The sequence below is a fragment of the Eptatretus burgeri genome, chromosome 15 (genome assembly GCF_056783735.1).
Source record: "Eptatretus burgeri isolate ZD-2024b chromosome 15, Ebu_testis_v1, whole genome shotgun sequence".
In the NCBI taxonomy this organism is placed as follows: Eukaryota; Metazoa; Chordata; class Myxini; order Myxiniformes; family Myxinidae; genus Eptatretus; species Eptatretus burgeri.
The window spans coordinates 38,175,364-38,199,123 of NC_140975.1; the positions used below are offsets into that span (position 1 = coordinate 38,175,364).

Sequence of the window (23,760 nt, forward strand, 5' to 3'; positions counted from 1 at the left end):
CCCTCACTCCATCTCCCCTCCCCCCTCTACATTACTCAAAGTGGAATCAGAGCCTCCCTCACCCCTCCCCTCCACGTCGAAAACAGAACAACCTGATACCTGTATACTACAGAATATAAACACAGTTTGTGAATTAGAAATTGAAAATTTTCCAGATAGTGCTTCTGACATGTCAGAAGGAGAACCAGATAACATCGAAGAATTCCCTACAAACGGTACTCCTAATGTTTCACCATCGCAAATCCTTAAATTCCTAAATCATACTTTCAGGAAAAGACATATGGATATAAAGGAATATTTTTCTAACTTGCATGGTTTTATTGAAACAGCAAAAAAATCATTCGTCGACCTAATGATTACCATTTCACTGAACCACAGTGTAGTAGGCTTAAAAAGCACATTGTTAAAGCTGAAATGGAAATGAAATGATGACCTGCGTGCACTTCTTTGCTTGCCACCTCTTCATCACTATGGCGATCTTTGGCAGCCGAAACATAAATGGTGGAGCAAGCCAGTCTAGGATGCTCCAAGTAGTCAACCTCATTAAACAACAAAAATTATATGTAGCTTTTTTGTTACAAGAAACCCACTCTACTCCAGCATCGCACAGTGTTTGGAATAGAATGATGAAAAAGACCGGCTATTTCAGTGATTTCAACTCTCGCACAGCTGGAGTTGCTTTTCTGCTTAGTCCGTACTTTTGCCCTCTACAACGTTCATTTCAGGAAATAATCCCAGGTTACCTTGCTTCCCTGGATTTTGTTGACAATAACATCGAATTTACTTTAATAAATGTCTATGCTCCTTCAAAGGGCACAGACTGCCGAAGTTTCTTCAAAAGGTTACGACTCGACATGAGGCAATTAGATTTGCAAAAGTGTATCGTAATGGGAGGTGATTTCAATTGCACCCTTCAGCCCGCATGTGATCGGAATGGTGCAGAGCCTCACCCCGGATCAGCCAGACTGCTGTCTGACATAATAAGGGATTTTAGTCTTCAAGACATATGGTGGATACAAAATCCAAACACCCATCAGTTTACTTGGAGTAAAGTTGCCAACAATCAGGTGGCCCTTGCCCGGCTGGATAGATTTTACATAAACTCACCCCTTATTAATCTCTTACCTACCACGAGAATTTCTCCATCTGGTTTCTCGGACCATCACCTTATCCCCATGTGCTACCGAATCGGGTCGTCTCCAAATCGCCACTCTTTTTGGAAACTTAACATCTCCATATTAAACAACCCCTCTTTTAATAGTGCCTTTCAAAGTGTATGGTCCAATTTAGTAGGTGCTAAGCCCCAATTTAAAGACCAGCGGTTATGGTGGGACAACATAAAGGTCCAAATTCGAAATTTCTGTCAACATTTCTGCTCTTTAAATACACAAGTAGAACGCAGAATAAAAGCGGAACTGGAGAAAGAAATTCTACAAATTCAAAGCAACTTAAAAACCCACCCTGCCCCCCAACAAAAACTAAGACTGCATGAGAAAAAGTCTCTTCTCAATAGTATAATCACCAACCATACCCAAGGAGTGTTAACGAGATTACGCTTTCAACACCTTCATCTCTTAGATAACCCAACCTGGTTTTTTTTGACTGAATCAAAATCGCCTCATTCCTTAAAGGTCCCATGACACCCAAAAGTACTGAAATTGCATATATATATATATATATATATATATATATATATATATATATATATATATATATATATATATATATATATATATATACACATATGTCCTGTAGGAGTTTTCCATCGTGATTTCAGATCTGACAATGTTTTTTTCACAATACTCGTTCTGTAAAATGTAAAATTAAAAAAACAAACCTCTTCGGGAATGCCCCTAAAAATTCTACTGAAAGGGGCGTAACCCACATGACGTCAACTGCAGGATGACAAAGGCTGCACGTAAATTACTCGGGTTGGTGGTCTACGTGATTCTATTGGCTTTCTGTGTGTTTCCACATTCGATTGATCGACTCAATCGCTTCGTTTATTTCTGCTTTAAAAAAATCAAACATTTGGTGTTGAATAATGGATGACATGGACTTTGATTTGTCTGGTAACGACGGTGAGTGTGTGAGAAATGAAGGATTTTGGTCTGAATCAGATGGAGAATTGTCGGATAACGTAGTCATGGGAGGTGAAGTTCAGGCAGCTGGAAATGAAGTACGGCCTTAGCAGTTCGAGCCCGAAGCAGGACAAGCAGAGAAAAATGGCTGAAATTCCCAGCGTTCATTATGATCCGGAGGACATCGAAGGAAGACTTGACAATAACAACTGGTTAGACAAAATCCTATTCGTAATTCAATAATGGAAATTCGACTTGCATACTGTTCGATATCAGAAATATTTTAGTGACGTGACGTGACCAGCGCAGTGCAGCGCAGCGGACATGTTGCACAGTGGCGAATGAATCGCAAGCAAGGCCAGCCCATGTCATGGGCCGTATCTCTCCGCGCATAAAACGAAGCAATCTCACTGTCCGGATATGATGAAAACTTGTGTGCAGAACACACCTTGCGACACAATTGTCTAGAGTAATCCGATAAATCTGATGTTCTGTTGCATTTTTATTTATTTTATTCCTACTGTCGTCATGTAGCGCCAGTAGAAAACGATGAAGAAAAGAGAATAATTAATAAAAGAAAGCTACAATACGTCAGATTTATCGGACTAGTCGGATGGACGACGGATTTATCGGACGAGTCTAGACTCTAGAGTTGACAAGTAACTTGTATACGTCAATGCGTAAGAGTCCCGAGGCTATGAGGCCATGTAATAGGACAGATAAATTTGTCTTTCATAGTTGTGCCAACATAATTTTCCCTGTTAATTTATTACAGCATTTTGGCTAATTGTTAATGAATAGCAAGCCAATGGAAGCAGTACCTTCACTTTGGAATAGAGCCATGTATGTCGAGTGCAGCCATACCTGGCTTGCATGTATGTGGAATCGTACCTATCCCAGCAGGCTGGTTTCAACTAACAATTCAATAAGCTGCAAAATGTGGATGCAGGTTTTTCACTTTGATTTTAAAACTATCTCCTTGTGCCTTGAAATGATGCAATATTAATCTTTGGTATTTTACTTGTATGTCCCTGCAAGTTTCTTTTTTAATGGAAACGTTCAACAGTCACATTTAATATTTTGTGGACATGGTATAGCCCTTTATTGTGCATACATGTATTGGATTTGTACATGACTACGACAAGGTAGAAAAGGGATAAATAATTGCCTTGTGATTGTTGTGCATACATGACTCAGAAGCAGAATTTTTTTTCCACGAAACAATCACAGGAATTAAGACTATCAGTGAGATAGCAAACACATGTGCACAATGCATTTGTACATACTTTATACGGTGCACGACATCTCGAGTCAATCCACTCTGTGCGAGTTTCTGCAGATGACGTCAACGCTGCGGTTCGCTGAAGTCAACTTTGTTCAGGGGCGGGGCATTGCAAGTTGTGAAAAGCACCAGAAATGTTCGAAATATTGGTCTAATTATCCCATTTTTGATTTTAAAAAAGAAACATGGGTGATTTCTTCACTCGGAAGGTCAAGTTCATATATAAATAACCAGAAAGTTTTGAGTGTCATGGGACCTTTAATCACTGCTTTAAAACGTCCTGATAACTCGGTCACTACTAATCCAGTAGAAATTAAGAACGACGCAAAACTTTTCTTTTCTAAACTTTACCAGGCAAAAGTTGTTAATTTAAAACTGGTTTCTCAATTGGCGGATGGTATCAGTGTTCTATCCCCCAAGCAAAAGTTGGATTTAGAATCACCACTCACACTCGAGGAACTTTCTGCTGCCCTTAAGAGCCTGAATGGAGGGAAATCACCTGGGCTGGATGGTCTACCAGCAGAGTTATTCAAAAAATTCTGGGACCTGATTGGACCTGAATTGCTTCTGGTCTTCCAATAGAGCCTGGAGAAGAATGAACTCCCAATAAGTTGCAGAAGAGCTGTACTTACTTTGATTCCTAAAAAAGGGAATCCCTTGCTCATCTCACAGTGGAGGCAAATGTCCCTGCTGTGTACAGACTATAAAATCATCTCAAAAGCTTTGGCCTTACATATTTCACCTCTACTAAAAGATATTATACATATGGACCATGGACCAACATATTATACATACTGTGTCCCCAGGCGTAATATCCAGGATAGTATCTCTGTATTTCGAGATATAATTGATATTTGTGAGATTAATCATGGAAGTTGTGGCCTGGTCTTTTTGAACCAGGAGAAAGCATTTGACTGTTTCTCACACATACCTTTTTGAAGTTTTAAAATATTTTGGTTTTGGCCCCCTCTTTCTATCACATATACAGTTATGTTATTCAAACATAATGGCCATTTAAAAAATAAACAATGAACTTGTACCCCCCCCCCTTTGGGGTTGGGAGTGGGGGAAAGGCAGGGCTGCCCTCTTTCAGGAATATTGTATCCTCTTTCTCTTGGACCCTTCTTAAATCCTTATCTGGTGTCACTATGGGAACTAATCCCTTAAAAAGCATTGCCTATGCAGATGACATCTGTGTCTGCATAAATCGTGCAGAAGACATTGTTAAGATGACGAGTACCTTGGATCTCTTTCGTAAAGCATCATCAGCCAGAATAAATTGGGCTAAAGCAGAAGCATTGTGGCTCCAACCCTCTACCTATCCCTTATCCACCCCCCCCCCCGCCCCCTTTCCCTCTCCCTCCTTGTCTCCCTGGCAATATTTCTTGGAAAAGTGACGGAATCAAGTTCTTGGGAGTGTTTCTCGGTCGGGGCGATTTTGTGAGGTATAACTGGGAAGATTTGTTGGCACGCATGGAACTAATTTTACTGAAATGGAAGAGTTTACTCTGCCAACTGTCCTACCAAGGCAGGGTACTAGTCATCAACAGTCTGGTCACCTCAACGTTATGGTACAAGGTTCTTGTCCTACAGCCACCTGCAGACATCGTGGACAATGTACAGAAATGCATCACTCGTTTCTTCTGGTCTGGAAAGCATTGGCTGCGACCGGAAATCCTGACCTTACCAGTGGTTCAAGGTGGCCAAGGACTTGTGAATGTCAAGTGCCACATAATGGCTTTCCGGCTGCGAACAGTATGGCACTTCTTGTATGAACCCTGTTTGGTCTGGAGACAACTCACCAGTTGCATCTTCCGACAAGCTGGAAAATTGAACTTTGCACAAGAGTTGTTCTTGATGGACTCAACCAAGATAGATTTATCTGGGTTACCTGCTTTTCACGGAAGCCTACTCAATGCATGGCAAGCTTTCGGCTGCTATCGTGACCCCTCGACCTACACTGAACCCATGTTCTTCAACGAGCCACTGTTTCACAACAGTTTATTTGAAGACAATGAAGGAGAAAATGCTTTCATTCAGCAGTTCATAAACAATGCAAGAACGAAAGTGTGCCACTTGAAGAATGTCACCAATGATAGGTGGCTAAGTGCCACTGCTCTTGCATCAGAGGTTGGCATTAGATCATGTCGCAAAGTGGACAGCGTGCTAAAATAGGTACTACACACCTCCTGTGCCTCACAAAAAGTTTGGAAAAAAAAACCCTCCCATACCCACCTCTGACTTTTCCCCACCTTTCCCAAACCTTTATCTATATGGCTCTACTCGTCGAGAACCTATTAGTACAGGCATTTTAGCAGAAATATTTGGTCAACCTCCCACAAATTGCAACAAAAGCAAACTCAACAGATTTTGATTCCTGGATATGTCCTCAGTGACAGAAAAAAGTCCTAAGGGCTCCGGGGGGGGGGGGGAAGTACTGAAATCATGGAAATCCAATATGGCCGCCACCCGGCTTTGGAGAAAATGAGAAAATTGTAAAGATTGATATTTTAATTTGTAAATATATGTTTTTCTGCATTCTAATTGTTTCTAGTTATGGTCAGAAAATTGATATACAAGAATAATTATAAAAAAAAAAGTAAAATGTATTTAGGGTAAAATAACAAATTATAGCTTTTTTGTCCAAAAATGTCAATTTTTTTTTGTCCCGAAAATTTTTTTTTTACCTGATACTGATTTTGGCTCCTGGACCAAAAAAATAAGAAATGTTGAAGACACAAGATGAAATAAAGTCTATGGCAATACAATATAATTATGTTAATCACTGAAACATGACAAAATTCACAATTCCACTCGGGGAAATCACATCTGCCTGACGAAGGTTTCGAAATGAAAATGAAAATTCACATTAAACTCAGAAACTACATCCATTATAAACTTACTATACATGTTGAAAAAAATACATGTTGAGATTATAAATAATCCATCATGCTGTCTTCCCTCCACCTCCCCTCACGCTTACCCCTCCCCTTTCCACCCCCCCCCCCATGGACATCTCCCAGCAGTCTCTGCACGCTGTGCTAAAATGCTGTTTTAAAGTACCGCATTTAGTTCAATCCTGTAATAACCATTCTCTCTCTCTCTTTCTCTCTCTCCCATATCTTTCTCTCTCTCCCATATCTTTCTCTCTCTCCCATATCTTTCTCTCTCTCCCATATCTTTCTCTCTCCCATATCTTTCTCTCTCCCATATGTTTCTCTCTCCTTCTCCACAAGTCCCATTACCAAACACAAGTCGAGAACCCCTCCCTTCACGCTTACCTCCTCCCAAACCCCCTCTCCCTCCCCACCTCCCCTCTCTCCCCCTTCCTCCTTGCGCCCACCCCCCCCCGCCCAGAGTGCATCGTGATGTTTGGTGAGGCGTCGCTCTTCCCACCACCCCCTTCCTCGCTCTTACCCCCTTCCTAGCTCCCCCCTTCTTCACCCCTCACAGCTCCCCCACCTCCCTCCTTCCTCCTCCTTCCCTCCTTCCCCTCTGTCCTCCCTCCCTTCTTTCCCTCCATCCTCTCTCCTTCCTCTCTCACTCCTGTCTCTCTCTGCTCTATCCTTCCTCTATCCCTCCCCTCCCTCTTTCTCCAACCCCCCCCCCTTCTCAATTCCAGTCAGTGCAGTGACAAGTTGTATTTGCGAGTCCATACCTGTGTGTGTGTGTGTGTGTGTGTGTGTGTGTGTGTGTGTGTGTGTGTGTGTGTGTGTGTGTGTGTGTGTGTGTGTGTGTGTGTGTGTGTGTGTGTGTGTGTGTGTATGTGTGTGTCCTCCATAACTACAAAAACCATGAAACATCGCAGCCTGAAATTTTGGCAGCATACTAAGGGAACTCCAGGGTGGTGCATGGATGAAAATTGGGTGTTTGGGTTAATTGAAACACCCCTTTTGAAAATAATTAACGGCCTTATTTAATTATCCTTTATCAAGGCATCATCCTTGGCCAGCCCTCTGTCAGCTTGCTGGGGTCTTAATTCACCATTTAGTTCGACAAATCATCCTCACAAATACACGTCTATCTACAAATAAACGGATATCTACAAATAAAGGTCGATCTACAAATAAATGTCTATTTACAAATAAATAATCCTCACAAATAAACGTCGATCTACAAATAAATAATCACAAATAAATGTCTATCTCCAAATAAATAATCCTTACAAATAAATAATCACAAATAAATGTCTATTTACAAATAAATAATCACAAATAAATGTCTATTTAGAAATAAATAATTCTCACAAACAAATGTCTATCTACAAATAAATAAGCACAAATAAATTTCTATTTAGAAATAAATAATCCTTACAAATAAACGTCTGTCTATAAATAAATAATCCTTACAAATAAACGTCTATCCACAAATAAATCATCCTCACAAATAAACGGCTATCTACAAACACACGTCTATCTACAAATAAATAATCCTTGAAAATAAAGGTCTATCTACAAATAAATAATCCTCACAAATAAATGTCTATCTACAAATAAATAATCACAAATAAATGTCTATCTACAAATAAATAATCACAAATAAATGTACATCAACAAATAAATAATCCTCACAAATAAACATCTATGTACACATAAATAATCCTTCCAAATAAATGTCTATTTACAAATAAATAATCCTTACAAATAAATGTATCTACAAATAAATAATCACAAATAAATGTCTATTTACAAATAAATAATCCTTACAAATAAATGTCTATCGACAAATAAATAATCACAAATAAATGTCTATCTCCAAATAAATAATCCTTTCAAATAAACGTGTATTTACAAATAAATATTCCTTACAAATGAAGTCAAGACAAATTTCCATAATTTTCATATACATCATATGTAGATGATTCTTTAATGTTTTTTGTAGTTCTCTTCCTGCACAATGTTCTGGCAGCAGAAAGTGTGCAATGACACTGATAAGTGTATTACGGCTGTGCAAGAACCATATGCTTGGTGTTGGCTCAATGGTTAGGGTGGTGGGCTTAGGATCATAGGATCACGAGTTCAAATCCCACTTGGCTGTTGAATTAATACCAGGTGGGGTTGACTCTGCCTGTCATCCTTCCGAGGTTGGCAAAATGAGTGCAAGCCTGCTGGTATCCTGTGTCAGAGTGGTGACCTGTCCAGGATTATGCCCTGGAGACTGCTTCGGCAGCACCAACGCTCTGCACAGAGTATGATCCCGATGGATGGATGGAAGAACCATGAACCATGCCGTGGTCATCAATAGAACCATGAGTTTGGCATCCATAGATCCAAGCATGACTTGTTCAATATCTAACCAGGACTTGGTCATCAATAGATCATGACTTGGTTGTCCATAGAACCATGACTTTGTCGTCAACAGACCATGACTTGGTCGTCAATAGATCATGACTTGGTCTTCCATAGAAACATGACTTGTCATCTGGAACCCTGCTCTATTTGTCAAGATTTCTGCGTGTGGAATACAAGGCAACCTTCTTTCATGGCTGACTGACTTCCTCCACCCCCCACCCCCTCCAGTCAGTGTTTAGCTTTCAACCAAATCCTTACATCACCTTTCCCAGTGGAGGTTGTAGTGCACAAAGGCAGCATCTTAGGCAGAGTCCTGTTCCTGGTAGATGTCAGTTACCTCTCCGATATTCTGGAAACCCAAACCATCTTTTTCTTCACAGATGAGTTCACATTATGCTGTACTGTATAATTCCACATTCCACTGATAGGCAGACGACAGAGGCTTCCCTGTCTGCTGCTGCGGAAAAGATCGGATTTGATCTCAAATTTGAGCTGAAAGAGAATATTTATGGGGACCCGTCGTAGATGGACACTTCAGCTAGTCTACTTAATGTAAGCTCAACCATCTACCATTTACCATATGCATGACGAAATATAAAATGAAACAATCACAAACTTTTCACTTCAATGAATAATCAATTCTAACAGTATTTTATCGTGTCTCGATCTCTGCACAGATAAATGAGTATGCAACACATCACATACATAGACATGAATACCTGTTTCAATGATTAGTCCTTTCTTACACCTGGAAAAGCTTGTTGAGTGAAACCTCACCTTCAATGGAAGCTTGCAGTTTCTCTGATATATACTGTAGTTTTGTTCTCACACTCAGTGACGGCCTGTGAGCACTTCACCATTAGTGCCACAAAACAAAAGGCCACGGACTGGCAGGATGGCCGAGGGCCCTTGGCACGAGAGGTACACACACTCGCCTCTGAGTTGTCCAGCCTGAGTTTGAATCTGGACCCAGCTACAAACTGTCATCCTGATATCTCGTAGGCAGGACGAGACATCAATATTTGTGCTGTCCCTCGGATGGACGCTAAGCCAGATGTCCCGTCTGCCAGCATTAATTGAGGAATGTTATAGATCCAACGGTGTTCTTCCTGATGAGTACGTGAGTCATCACCGGCACCCTGAACAAATTACAAATTCCTGCTCCAACCGAATACCTGGGGGCACTGCATTAGCGGCATCGTCGCATGCCTCAACCAATAATGCTACTCACAACCAAGTACTGCATACAAAAGAAAAAGAAGCAGAAAAGAAACGACTGTGTTTAAGGAACACCTGAGTCTTGCTTCGGGTGCTGCCTTGAGGGATCGAATCATCCAACCCATTCTCACATTCAACCATGTTTAACTGTAGTCGTTGTCGTTACTCCTCACTGAAAACAAGCATGCTCCGTGTTGCACCCTCCTCTCCTCCCACCTGGTCCTCTCTGCTGCCACTGGCTTCCCTCAGGTCCCCTCATGGAGATCATTTTTTATGCCCGTGTGGCCAGAAAGGTGGGACTTCACCAATGCATGATGTCATCAATGTCTTCCCCAGGTGTGTCCATCTTCGTAGACAGTAGATGGCACTATTGGACAACAAAACTTCATGTTGTGCACACTCCCAACTTATCTTGCTTGTTAATCCTACTAATAAAATAAGGCAATGTCTGTATGTCTGTTCCTTATACAATTGAGAATGGCTCGGCTGACCTCCACTAAATTTTGCATTCGTGCTTAGGGTACCAGGGTCGAGTCAGGCATTACATAAATATCCCCTCCCTCCCCTTCCCTCGCGAGTGTGGGGAGACGACTTGCAATTTTAACCTGCAAACATGGAATCATGAAAGTGGTTGAACCACTGACCCCTGCCGCGGGGAGTGGGTATTGCGGGGGGAGAAACGATGCCAATTGTGAAAAGAAATCCTCTCACTTCCGCAAGGATTGGGTATTCACTTGTATTGTAAATGGAACATTCATTCATGGTTAGAAAACAATGGATGACACCCTGGTGGTAACCACTTCCAGGTCGGGCCTGGTTTCCCATGGGGAGAAACCGGTCACTCTGCATGAGCTGTGACAGTTAAACAATACATGGAAATCCTGCGACTGAGACATCCTTCAGCTACTGAACGGGAAGATCCAGAAGAAAAAAAGACAATAGTGTATAAGACAAGTATGCTGTAATCATATACAGGAGGGCCTTGCAGTTTGCGGGGGTTACATCCTTGAAAATCGCTGTGAACCGCAAATCCGCAATGTGCAAACTTCAGGAGAATAGGGGAAAAGGGGGTTAAACAATGAAAGTTTAAAATTTCTCACTACTTTTTGTCAATTGCCAAACCGTACCCTTAATTAACATGCTTGTACATTGTTTATGTGTTACTTATTTTCATGAATAAAGGAGTTATTAAGAGGAGAGGAGATTGGGACCATACTCTGTGCAGAGCGTTGGTGCTGCTTAAGCAGTCTCCATGGCTATTGGACACAATCCTGGACAGATCCCCACTCTGACACAGTATACCAGCAAGCTGGCACTCATTTTGCCGACCTCGGAAGGATGACAGGCCGAGTTAACCCCACCTGGTATTAATTCAACAGCTGAGCGGGATTTGAACTCAGGACCCTCAGATCCAAAGCCCGCCACCCTAACCATCAAGCCAACAGCAGGCATTCAGTTGTTAAGAACAGAAAATAAAGTTTATTTTCTTGAGTTATTAAGATCATGAAACTTACCTTTAATAATAATAATAATGATGATAAACTTGATCTAATAATGCGATGGCGATGTTGATGATGGCGACGATAAAGATGAGTTGATGGAGATGATGATGGAGATGATTGTGATGATGATGTTGTGGGGTTTGAGGGGGGTTATTGGGTTGACGGCCCGTGTTGATGAAGTGAATAAATGTGGTAAATAGTTTGCCAAAATGCGATTATTCGAGAGCAATGACCGCAATCCGCAAACCTTGCCCCATTAAGTTCATCGCGATAGAGCGAATCCGTGAAGGTGAAAACCACAAACGGCAAAGCACTCCTGTACAAGAAATACACAAAACACATTCTCTAAAATGGAATCGATATATCGATACATCATACATTCAAAATTAATAACCCAAGTAATTACAATAATTAAAACACACACACACACACACACACACACACACACACACACACACACACACACACACACACACCTCTGTTTATTAACACCTCTCCTCAGGTCTTGTCCTCTCTCTCCTCTTACGTACCTTTGTCCCACCCCAGTACTTCCAGGTCACACACATCCTCGTGGACATTTTTTTACCCCCATTAACCCTCTCCCACCTTTACCAACCTATTTATAGGTTATATTATGTTTCCTTCCCTCTTGTCCCTCCTTTTGCTTGCCCACCCCCATTACGTTCACGTGTTCTTCCAATTTCAGTGCGTTGCCATCTATCCCCCATCACCTTGGTCTTCCATGAACCTAGAACAAAAAAAAAAAAAAAATTAGAGAGAAAAGAAAAGAAGAGACTGAAGACTGGTCCTGCTCCTTGAAGAGAACATGTTGAGACCTTTATTAATCTCCCATTATTACCTCCGGAGGTTACGAAGGTGAACGGAGGTTATGTTTTCACCCCTGTTTTTCTGTCTGGATGTTTATCCGTCTTTCTGTTTTTCTGTCTGTTTGTCTGTGGGCAGGATATCTCAAAAGGTTTTGGACAGAGTTGGACGAAACTTGGTGGACAGGTTGGATGTGCAACAAGGATGAACTGATGACATTTGGTGAAGATCCGGATCCGGATCCGACTACTAGAATTTTTTCAGTGATTCTTCACCATTGAGAGATAGGGCTAAAAATATCTCAAAAAAGATAGGGCTCCAAAAAAAATAGAGAGATATAGCACGATATCTCAAAAATTTGTGGACGTATTCGGACAAAACTTGGTAGACAGGTTGGGTGTGTCGCAAAGACAAATTTGCTCGATTTTGGTGAAAATCCGAATCCGGATCTGGGTACAAGAATTATGTAATTTTTGAAGTGATTCTTTACCATTGAGAGATAGGGCCAAAAACGATGTCTGGCATGATATTTCAAAAATGTATTGGGCCCGATATGTTCTCGTGGATCATGTATTACGTGGTAGAGGTATGCGCTCTACTGAGTGCCCTTCTAGTTTTTTTGAAGTGATTCTACATAATTGAGAGATAGGGTGAAAAACAGGATATAGCATAATATCGTTACGGTTTCTGGGGAAGTGCGGTTCAAGAGGGGGTTGCTCAGACCCTCTTCCCGACCTCCGACCCTGAATCTGACAAATCACGGACAACTCCACGACCTGACGGGTTGCTGAGTAACCACGGATGCTGGTTGAGGCAACTAAATCTGGTAGGGTCCTCATGCCCAATTATCGCGTTACCTTCCCGCTGATTTAGTTATCCCAACTGGGGAACAGTGCTCTCGACTTCTCACCTTCATCTACTTCTTACATACCACCAAACAAACCACAGGTGGGATGTCAGATATCTAGCACAATAAATCAATGGGGTACAACTTCCCGTCTATTTATTATGGACGCGATGTCGAACCAATGGGGAAACAGACAATCGAGCAGGTTGGAAACAGTTTATAAAGGATTCAGGAAGGACACTCATTTACAGGTGATAGTCACAACTATGTACAGAATGCAGTGACACAAAGAACAGAACTTAACCCCTAAGCACGAAAGAACCCCTTACATATTAATAACATATCCAAACACAGGACAGGCATTTCCTCACTCACTCCAGGGAAATTAGAAAGTGAGAAAGAAGTTTGAGGCGTGGTTGTGGCCGCTCGCTCACCAGATGCAAGTCAGTGGACTTATGTTGGTCCCAAAGTGGAGGGAAGGGAGGGGAAGGGAAGGAAGGGAATGCAGTTGGTGTGTGGATGCGGTATGTCAGGAGAGGTGCGGCGTGTGCAGCGGCGGCAGTTGAGGAAAAGTGTGATGTGCGTATCAGTCCCTCGCCCAGATGGGTCAAGAGGGTAATTGCTGATTGCTCTTTTAGTGCTCTCTTGTGCGTCTCAAGTAGATGAATTAGAATGTCGGAAAGTTTGTGTTTCATTACATAGCCGCTGTGCCCCAAGGATCTTGAGCTGCCATTCGCCCTTGGAAACTTTGCCTCACACAACTCGTCTTGCTCTGTTCTCTGGCTCAACACAGACAGGTAGTAAGGCAGGCAGCTCTGGGTCCCTTTTCAATCCCTTGGTGCGCGAGTTAGTGGATCGTTGGGGCTTTTATGGGCCTTAGGTGAGGCAGGGCTTTGCAGAGGGGGTGTGGAGGGGGGGTAGGTGGTTGTGGCACCCTTTGACCCTCTCGCGTTGGCTGTCCTTTTCCACAGTGTGACGTCACGTTCCTTACCTGCCGTTTCGTGCTGCGTCGGGGATGGCAGCGCTAATCATGGCTTTGATTGAAGGTGTTGCTGTGACGTAATGTATGCACTGTTAAGACATGTTGCGTTGTATGATGGTTGTGCTGGAGGAAAATGGGGGGAAGGAACCATTTAAAAGAGATGAGGAGAGGGATTACAGAGATTGATGAAGAAGGAGGTTTGGAAGGAATCGGTGATCAAATGCAACAATATTTCAAAAAGTTCTGGACAGATTATGACAAAACTGGGTGGATGACTTGTGAAGGAGATATTGTTTCCTTCCCTCTTCTATCTGGATAAGAACTAGCCAATTAGATTCTGGTTAAGGTCGATTTTGAGGTGCGTGCTCTACCGAGCGCCGTTCTAGGTTTCTCCTGGATTCACGTGAGACATTTACGACTCAGTTCACCAAATACAATGAAACGAAATGATTCAATGTGTGCGGAAAAAGGAAAGGACGTCATTGGTACCCCATGAGTTGGGACTATTGGTCGTGAGAAAACCATTGCCAAGGAAACTCGAAAAAGTTTCCAACAAAGGCAGTTTCTTCCGCGACGAAGTGAAAAGTGTAAATTATCCGAAACCGTCCCCTTTTGGAACGCACCATTAACCCTCAAAGGAGCAAATGTGGATCTGCATGCATTGGCGTATTCAATTTAAATTAATATACAATATACACAAATATATATATATATATGTATAGATATATATATATATATATATATATATATATACATATATAATGTAAGTACATGTGAACAAGGTGGAAAGACAATGAAACTTTTAGCAGACATGTGCACGGTTCCTGCGGCGGTGAACCCATTAGGGTGTGGACCGAGGGGGTTATATGCAATTGGGGAAGGTTCAACGAGATCTCCCAGAAGAGAACAGCGTTGATTTCAGGGGCTCGGTGAGATGGGTGGAGCCCAAGTATGTTCGTTTCACTTTCCCATCAGGAACCCGAGCACAAAACTCTGGCCAAAATGGTCCCTTTCAAAAGCAAATGCTGCGACATTCGTTCAATGGTTCTGTTGTCTGCATGCCGTGCGGTCTGTGCCAGGGCTGGTCCGCGGCTCGACCGTAAAAGCGCGCTTCGGCAAGAAAAGGACCCCCCCCCCGGGGGGGGGCAGCACGAGACACATTAACACGTGTACTTGCACAGTGCGAGAGCTTGTACTGTAACACGTGTTTGCATTTTGGGAGTCATCCATCCAAAAGCATTCAGATCGGTCGAGGTGAACGAATCAGATTGAAAGTTTTAATTGCTGGTTAAGATCTTCGAATAATGGGGTCAAGCTTCGATCATGACCTCTTTTAATGTTGCAATAAATGATGCAATTACAACAGATAAACCTTGAGGATATGCCAATTTCCAATTTTTAACCCTCCAGGTACACCTTTTTTTTTCTTTTTTTTTTTTTTACCAATGGAGTAACATTGCAGTATTCCCAGCAAATGGAATACGGTCGAGCATCCTTTGGCTGGATAGGAGGTATGATTCACGTCCAGGGTACACGATTGTCCAAGAGCACGAGAACTGCATGGTTTTCTCATTGTTCACGTGCTGTGACTGTCTCTTTCAGAGCTCGTTCGGTAAAGACTCACCGCCCACCGTAAACCCATAAAGCGCCATTGCTTGAGCCTGCAGACGAAGTGCCGGCAATGAGGTTGGGGTGGGATGAGGAGGAGGCAAAGTGGTGTGTATTAGCTGTCGTTAAATCAGCTAAGTTTACCGTGTGCTGTCCTTGGCCACCGCAGAAATTCCTATTGCGAAGGCCTCACCATGAAATAAAGCGCCACCAGATGGGCAGCGGGCGGGGGACTTGCCCTATATAACTCGCAACCCCGAGGCGTTCCCCCTCCAGCACGATTGAGCCCCCAACCTAACCCGACTACTCACTCAGCCCGTCCCCGAGCCCTGCCTGTACGCTACTAGCTAAGGTTTGCGTCTGTATTTGCTTGAGACTGCATCAAAACCTCCCCATCCCCCCTCCCCTACCCCACAAGGGGAGAGCATCTGACGAGACATCAGAACCCAAGGAGTTTAATTAAAAGATCAACGTTTCAGGTGAGTGTGCCGCAGTCTCCTCGGATTCAATAAACGCTTTGAGATTGCATGTGTTCACGCCTTAATTACGAGGCATTCTGTTTTCTGCTTTCAATATCCCAATTAACAATTGGTCATATCTGTCATAAGCTATACATCTTGTATTATGATAATACACTCAAACTCTTCAATAAAAATTTGTTACAAGTTTGTAAAGTTTGATAAGTAGCATGAGTTTGGGATAATTTTGTAAAATTTGGAAAAAGTTAGAGCAGGTTTGTAAAAGTTAGAGCAGGTTTATAAAAGTTAGTGGAGGTTTATAAAAGTTAGTGTATGTTTGTAAAGGTTAAACAAGAGTTAGTGCAGGTTTGTAAAAGTTAAATATAAGTTAGTGTATGTTTGTAAAGGTTAAATAAGAGTTAGTGTACATTTGTAGAAGTTACATAAAAGTTAATGTAGGTTTGTGAAGGTTAAATAAGAGTTAGTGTAGGTTTAATAAGAGTTAGTGTAGGTTTGTGAAGGTGAAATAAGAGTTAGTGGAGGTTTTTTAAAGTTAAATCAAAGTTGACGGAGGTTTATAAAAGTTAAACAAAAGTTAGTGTAGGTTTGTAAAAGTCAAATAATAGTTATCGTACGTTTGTAAAAGTTGGATAGAAGTTTGTATAAGTTTGTAAAAGTTAGATTAAAAACTAGTGTAGCTTTGTAAAAGTTACATAAAATTTATTGTAGGTTTGTAAAAGTTGGATAAAAGTTCATAAAAGTTAGCAGAGGTTTGTAAAAGTTGGATAAAAACTAGTACAAGCTTGTAAAAGTTGGATAAAAGATGGTGCAATTTTGTAAAAGTTGGATAAAAGATAGTACAAGTTTGTAAAAGTTCAAAGAAAATTTTCTGGCATGTGTTTTGACATTTCTACAGAAAGAAGGTACAAGTTTGTAAATCCTCAAAATTTAAGTGCCAGTTTGCAAAAAGGTTATTGATGGATAGCCTAAGACTTATTTTCTCGAATTTCTATAATACAAGTGAGTAAACATGCTGATTGCGTAATTATGATTATATATAATGGTTACCTGAAGAGTAATTTTAATAATGCCTTGTTTGATATTTGCTTGGTACAAAGCATTTACATGTATCTATCGATCAAGGTCGAGATATTAAATAAATAATACGAAGCCAGGTTATAATACTAAATTGCTGCAAAAAAGATATTTAAAAATCATGGTGGGCAATTCCATGGTAATCTGGCGATCTGCACAACCTTAGCATTCTGAGCACCTTTTTCTTTCGACTGCCTTGCAAGCAATCACAGTGCAGGTCTTTCTTATGATGCTGACATGTCCATCACCTTCGGTGATGCCAAGTGACGCTCTTTTGGTGCAGAGGTCTCTTGCGTCCAGGTATTCACAACATATTTATGTTACACGGTAAATGTATAGTCCATTCAAGTCAGACGAAGTAAATGGATCATTGATGTTTGAGAAAAAAAAAACCTGTGTGAAGGTTTTATGTGCCATATAATCGAGCTCTGTGCGTCTGTTGGGGGTGGGGGTGGGTGGGACGGAAGGGGGGGTGGAGGGTTGTTCCAAGTTGCATTTCAATAAAATAATTCATGTAGGTCTGTGTGGGTGTGACTCCTTATTCGACTCTCATTGACACCTCGGTGGATGCTTGGGATAAAGCACATTGAGTCTGGAACCTGCAGGTTGTATTCAAACAATTTCAGTCTCAACTTTAAATCTGAAGTGGTCTTCATTATTGGCCTGTTTGGTGTTTGATCAGGTCAGAATGTTTGCTTCATCGTGAGCGATCTCGATTGATTCGTTATCTCGTAATGTTCTTGTTATTGATGTGAAAGTACAATGGTGTTGTGTTGCAGCTTAATGCCATTGTTTTGCAGGTAATAGTAATATGTACTCTCCAAAATAAAAGGTCTTCACAGTTGTCAGAATTGCCCACAATGTCGATAGTATTCACAGCATAAATGTAATTGTCATCAATAGAGACGCTTACTTTCGGAGGGTAGTGTCTCAGGAGGAAGGAGTTAACGAAGTCCCAATTAGGAGCCATTAACAGCCATCAGTGAGTGGCTGGTCCTCCATCTGTTTGATTCCAATTGTCTGGTTATATGCAAAGCAGTCAGAGGGAAACATTGTCACGAAGTACTATTCATACAAGACGACAGGCACGACCATCCTCGAGTATCAATAATCACTTCAACTGGGGACGGATCACCATGGTGTATTGTTAGCCCTTTCCCCTTAAATCGTGGAGTTTTGATGTGATGAGTTTTTGAGGTTTTGATGTTTTTGATGTGATGAGGTTTTGAGGCAGTTATCAGTCCGATTTCCCATCACATTGGGAATTCCACTAAAAGCAGTTGCACGCAAGGCTTTCATCAGTGTGGTCAAGGTCCTCCAATCTTCATGGGAAATGGACCGCATGAATCCACAAGGAAACAGACTAAGAATGTGTTTTTGACCTGATATAAATCTCAGCGATCATCCATGCTTCACAGACTTCTCCATTCATGCAAAAAGTTTCTGTTAATGGTACCCTCTCATTTACACTCTCCCTGAATGTTGACATCTCTCAGAGAAGTGTCTGCTTTTTTTTGGCCGACAACAATGTGGCTACATCATTTGAAAACTGCTTGTATCACATTGAAAATATCTCAGCCGTTTATCAGACAATCTAGGATACAATTACTCATTGCTTACCATGATCTAAGGCTCATGGTGGAGCTTGTATTAAATCACATGCAGGACAAAGATTGGTGGACACCAGTCCACTCCAATGTGAAAGACAAGGACATATGGAGAAATAGATATAGCAAAAAAAGGAATTTGAACCTGGGTTCCAAGCATCATGAGCCCCCAGTTTAAGATACAAATGCTAAATAGGCCAATCCATTGTCATCAATCTGCTGAAATCATCAACACTGCCGTGGAAACGCCATCTTTTTGTTATTAGTACCATTCCCAGTCAAACTTTCCTCCTTCTTGATTTACTGAGCATGCATTTCCCTCTGCTATTAGCCAAGCAGTTGAGGTGTTGCTCACAAATAAACGAGCTGATCTGGAGAAAGTACTTCAACATCGAAGACGGATGCTGCAAGGATGTGTTCCTTTCACCCAAATACTTTCTGAGTACCCTTCAGATTCTGACATCGTACGAGGAAGATGGATGTGGTGCTCAACAGCATATCTATCTTGACGTGTTTGGCCTGCGAATAATAGAAACCTTTTGCCTCAAGGCTATACAGCATAGGAGTGGGGTAGTGGGTCAAAAGGTTTTTTCCCCTTTTCAAAACAGTTCAGAGACAAAAGCATGACTTCTATTCCATTGATTTTGGAAAACTTTCCCATTGCAGGGAAAACTGAGATTCTCGCTTTGAAAAGACAGAAACAGAAAAAAGGACTAAAATACTGTAAGTACCGAATTCTGGTGATGCAAGATCCTTCTTTCATGGTTAGGAGAACAAACTTATCGATTCTGCTCCTCCTACCAATAAACTTTACACTTGAAAGTAACTTGAGGACATGCTTTCTTACTGTAGACAGTTGTAGCTTCCAAAGCTTTTCACAATATGCTCTTTCATGTAGGGAGATATATTTGAGGCTCGTGGAAGAGCAAATTAGCAAATGTGTTATTAACTGTGAGAAGGGTAGAGGGGAGAAAAATGATCGGTGGGATAACACTAAAGTGTTCATAAAAAGGTCACTGAGGGGGCATCAGTGATGAAGTGAGTAGACTGTGAGGTGCCATATCGAAAGGCGAAAAGGGAAAACAGAATCATAAGGAATGTGGCTCTACAGTTGAAAGAAGTAGGAATGATTGGAGGTAGACATACAGACATCATGGCCTCCTCATAAACCGAGACAACATTAATGAATGAAGCAGATTGACCGTTATGTTATGACAACTTCAATAGGACTCCACACATATCGTACCTCCACACACTGTGGATGTCATCTCATGGTAGGTCTAAAATGTAGGATAGCGCTCTGCATATTTACCAATAGTTGGAGAGGACTCATCAAAAAATGTTCCAAGAGGATCCACGACTCCACAAAAAAAACTTACTTCGAGATCTGCCCATTTTATGCCTGGTGTTGCCTCTTGTTTGGGTGGTGGGCTTTGGATCCGAGAGTCCTGAGTTCAAATCCCGCTCAGCTGTTGAATAATTAATACCAGATGGGGTTAACTCGGCCTGTCTTCCTTCCGAGGTCGGCAAAATGAGTGCCAGCATGCTGGTATGCTGTGTTGGAGTGTTTACCTGTCCAAGATTGTGCCCAATAGCCAAGGAGACTGCTTAAGCAGCACCAACGCTCTGCACAGAGTATGGTCCTAATCTCCTCCTCCTCCTATGAGATGATCACTTCGATCCGCATCTATCTCATCTACATTAATTCCCTTCCACCTCACTGTCATTTTGTTGACTTCCGGGCAAGTTGTTGTTTAGCAGTACAATGAGCTTTCACACAATTGTATAAAATGACTAAATGAGTATAACACATGCATTGTGCTTTGTCCAAAGTGATAAACTCTTATTGGTGTGTTTAGCATACATGTTGAGATGTTACATTTGCGTGTAGGATGCATACCTTCCTTGCGCTCGTGATGCTGCTGTTGGCGCCGTCCCTCTGCCTCAGCCAAGTACCTCATCATGCAGTGAGTTGAAGAATCTTTTAAAAACCATCTCTGGCAATTAACTTTTTATTAACATACTTAAGGACAATAAGTGATTGTGTTATCAAAAAGGATTTTTATTCTTTTCATTTTTGTTGAACACAAGTTCTTGTTTAACCATCAATTGGTTTCCCGTGTCATGTACTTACAGCAATGCATGGAAGGTTACACCTGGGATGCTCAACAAAGAAACTGCAAGGGTAAGAACAAGCAGGAACACATCAGGGGATGGTCAGTAGAAAGTCCACAGTTTTCAACTCGTGTATTAACTACGTGCAGTACGAACGTCGTTCAAGATTAACCTGCAATTTCTGTTCTTTCAATTTAGAAAGTGAAGTTCAGTTTATGAAACTCACCCTATATTTCAAGGCATTCCCCCCACACATACACATTTGTCACGTCAGTATAGTCACGTCTTAATACAAGAGGCACCTATAAATCTTCAGGACAATCACACAGCCATTTCAGTTTTCACATCATGGATCACCTCATCACCACTAGATGTTCCTGGAGTGGTCCAAATAAATTAAGATAATGCAATACTGTTTCGCCACGCAACACTGTTTGCAGGTAAAGGGATCACTCTTCACCACAATCTTTGACATACCCAACTACTCTGCCATGTTGAGATGTTGCTTTGCACAGGAGTTACCAGCACGATACAAATTTACAGCTTCTTTTTTCTTCGATGATTATCAAGGGCAAAAAGTGCTAGTTTACGATGTGTGTGTGTGTGTGTGTGTGTGTGTGTGTGTGTGTGTGTGTGTGTGTGTGTGTGTGTGTGTGTGTGTGTGTGTGTGTGTGTGTGTGTGTGTGTGTGTGTGTGTGTATATACTGGATATGTGTGTATATCAGTGATATATCTATATCCAACACACAAAGCTCTTTCTAACTACTGACTGACTGACTGACCGACTCACTGAGTGACATTAATTAAAGATCGGTGTCCGACGTAGAAAGCTGAAATTTTGCTTGCCGATGGACATTGAAGCCAGTACACTGGAAAAAAAAATCACAGAATTATCAGACATCATCCATAAATTAAAATAAATTAAAAAAACAACTTTTTAATGAAAAAAAAAATGCAGATGAGTGACCCGAGACAACATGGAAGCACGGTAATTTTGTGTGTCGACAGACATCGAAGTCGATACAACAAAAAAATCACAGAACCGTCGGAAAGCATCCGGAAATCTCTTCTTCTTCTTTCAGCTGCTCCCGTTCGGGGTTGCCACAGCGGATCAACCGTCTCCATTTTGCTCTATCCTCCACATCTTCCATTGACACTCCAACCACCCGCATGTCCGCCCTCACCGCATCCATGAACCTCTTCTTCGGCCTTCCTCTTCTCCTCCTGCCTGGCGGCTCCATATTCAACATCCTTCTGCCGATATACTCCGCTTCCCTCCTGTGCACATGTCCAAAACAGGAAAGCATCTGTAAATGAAAATATAAATTAATGAAAAAAAACAGGAAACTCACAACAGGAAAGCATCCGTAAATGAATATATAAATTAATGAAAAAAAAATAAAGGAAAAATTAAATGCAGGTGAGCGACCCGAGACAATGGGGAAACACGGTTCATATGCTTACACAACGTGTTTGCACAGGTCAGATCAGGCATGGGAGCATGCTGCGGAGCAGCGTGTTGCTGCATCAACATTCCACCGGTACTCCAAGGGCCTCCGTCTGGCCATCCCCCAGGCAGATGCTTGGCCCATCCCCATCACCTTGAGATGCTGATCAACCTGCTGCAACAACGAGGCACATGGTCGGCCCATTGGTCTCACAATGTTCTCTTGCTGAGAGAATCTGGTGAGCAGGATCAGCGTCAGAAAAATGAGCCACATGTCCAAACAGCGGCAGCTGACGCTCACGGACTATGTAGGTAACGAATCTCATTTGAGTCTCTCAGCAACTGCTTGTTGGACACAAAGTCCGACCAATGATAGCCAAGGATTCTCCGAAGAGACCTGGTACCAAAGGAATTAAGTCTCCGTCTCAGATCCCTGGTCAGAATCCAAGTCTCACATCCATCGAGCAAGACTGGAAGCACCAAGGACCTGAAGACTCGGACTTTCGTCCTCCCGCACAGGTACCGGCAGCACCACATCCCATGATCCGGTGAATCCATGACTCCCCAGCTCCGACCCAGAAATTTATTGAACTCTCGCTCACAACCAGTAGAGACATGAATATCACTGCCAAGGAAAGTGAATCTCTCCATGACCTCAACATCCTCACCACAAACAGGTACAGACAGGATAGCAGCATCCAAGATGTCATTGAAAGCCTGGATCTTAGTTTTGACCCAGGAAACCCATAATCCCAGCGGCTCTGACTCCTCATTCATCACCTCGAGGGCCCCCGACAGGATATCTGGCGTCTCCGCAAAGATGACTGCATCATCTGCAAAATCAAGGTCAGAGATCTTGACATTCCAAACGATGCACCACAGCTTGATCTCTCCAACATCCTCCCCAGAATCCAGTCCATACAAGTGGTGAAAAGTGTGGGGGCCAGTTCACACCCCTGACAAACTGCATTAGCAACTGGAAATAATTCAGAGATGGCATCATCACATCTCACAGCACTCTCAGTACCAGAGAATACTTCAGACATCAGATTCATCAGTTTTGGTGGCACCCCACGAAGACCAAGAATCCTCCAGAGGGAATCCCGATTCACTGAATCAAATGCTTTACAGAGATCAACATCAACATAAGCTGCAAGCAGCCTCTGCCAAAACTCTCATCTGCGTTCGGTGAGGACCTGAAGAGCAAGGATACGGTCAATCGTTGACCTCTTTAGTGTAAATCCTGACTGCTCTGGATGCTAGTGCTCAAGCAGATGGTGGCGAACCCTCTCAATAATTATCCGAGCAAAGACCTTGCCCGGCATTGAGAGCAGCGTCACCCCTTGTTAGTTGTTGCAGTCTTGGCGATCACCGTTCCCTTTCCAGAGAGGGACAACAAGGC

At 42.1% G+C, this 23,760-nt stretch overlaps 1 protein-coding gene and 1 long non-coding RNA gene across 5 annotated transcripts in view; one reads left to right on the forward strand and one right to left on the reverse strand.

The window, feature by feature from the left end:
- LOC147011949 (fibulin-5-like) overlaps positions 1–23,760 on the forward strand; it is a 93,108-nt gene that overhangs the window by 22,683 nt on the left and 46,665 nt on the right. The window contains exons 1-3 of one of the 4 annotated variants that reach the window (XM_085857768.1): positions 15,783–16,115; positions 20,688–20,763; positions 20,933–20,981. In XM_085857768.1, coding sequence (XP_085713894.1) covers positions 20,689–20,763; positions 20,933–20,981 — 124 coding nt within the window. In that variant the 5' untranslated portion in view covers positions 15,783–16,115; position 20,688. Of the gene's footprint in view, positions 1–15,782; positions 16,116–17,731; positions 17,872–20,687; positions 20,764–20,932; positions 20,982–23,760 lie in introns of those variants that run through there. The other 3 variants (XM_085857767.1, XM_085857770.1, XM_085857769.1) reach the window with 3 other exon arrangements.
- Positions 20,865–23,760, reverse strand: part of LOC147011950 (uncharacterized) — a 28,740-nt gene continuing 25,844 nt past the window's right edge. The window contains exons 2-3 of the long non-coding RNA XR_015051835.1: positions 22,376–22,533; positions 20,865–22,189 (exon numbers count right to left, since the gene is read on the reverse strand). This is a non-coding gene — a long non-coding RNA (uncharacterized LOC147011950). The remainder of the gene's footprint in view (positions 22,190–22,375; positions 22,534–23,760) is intronic.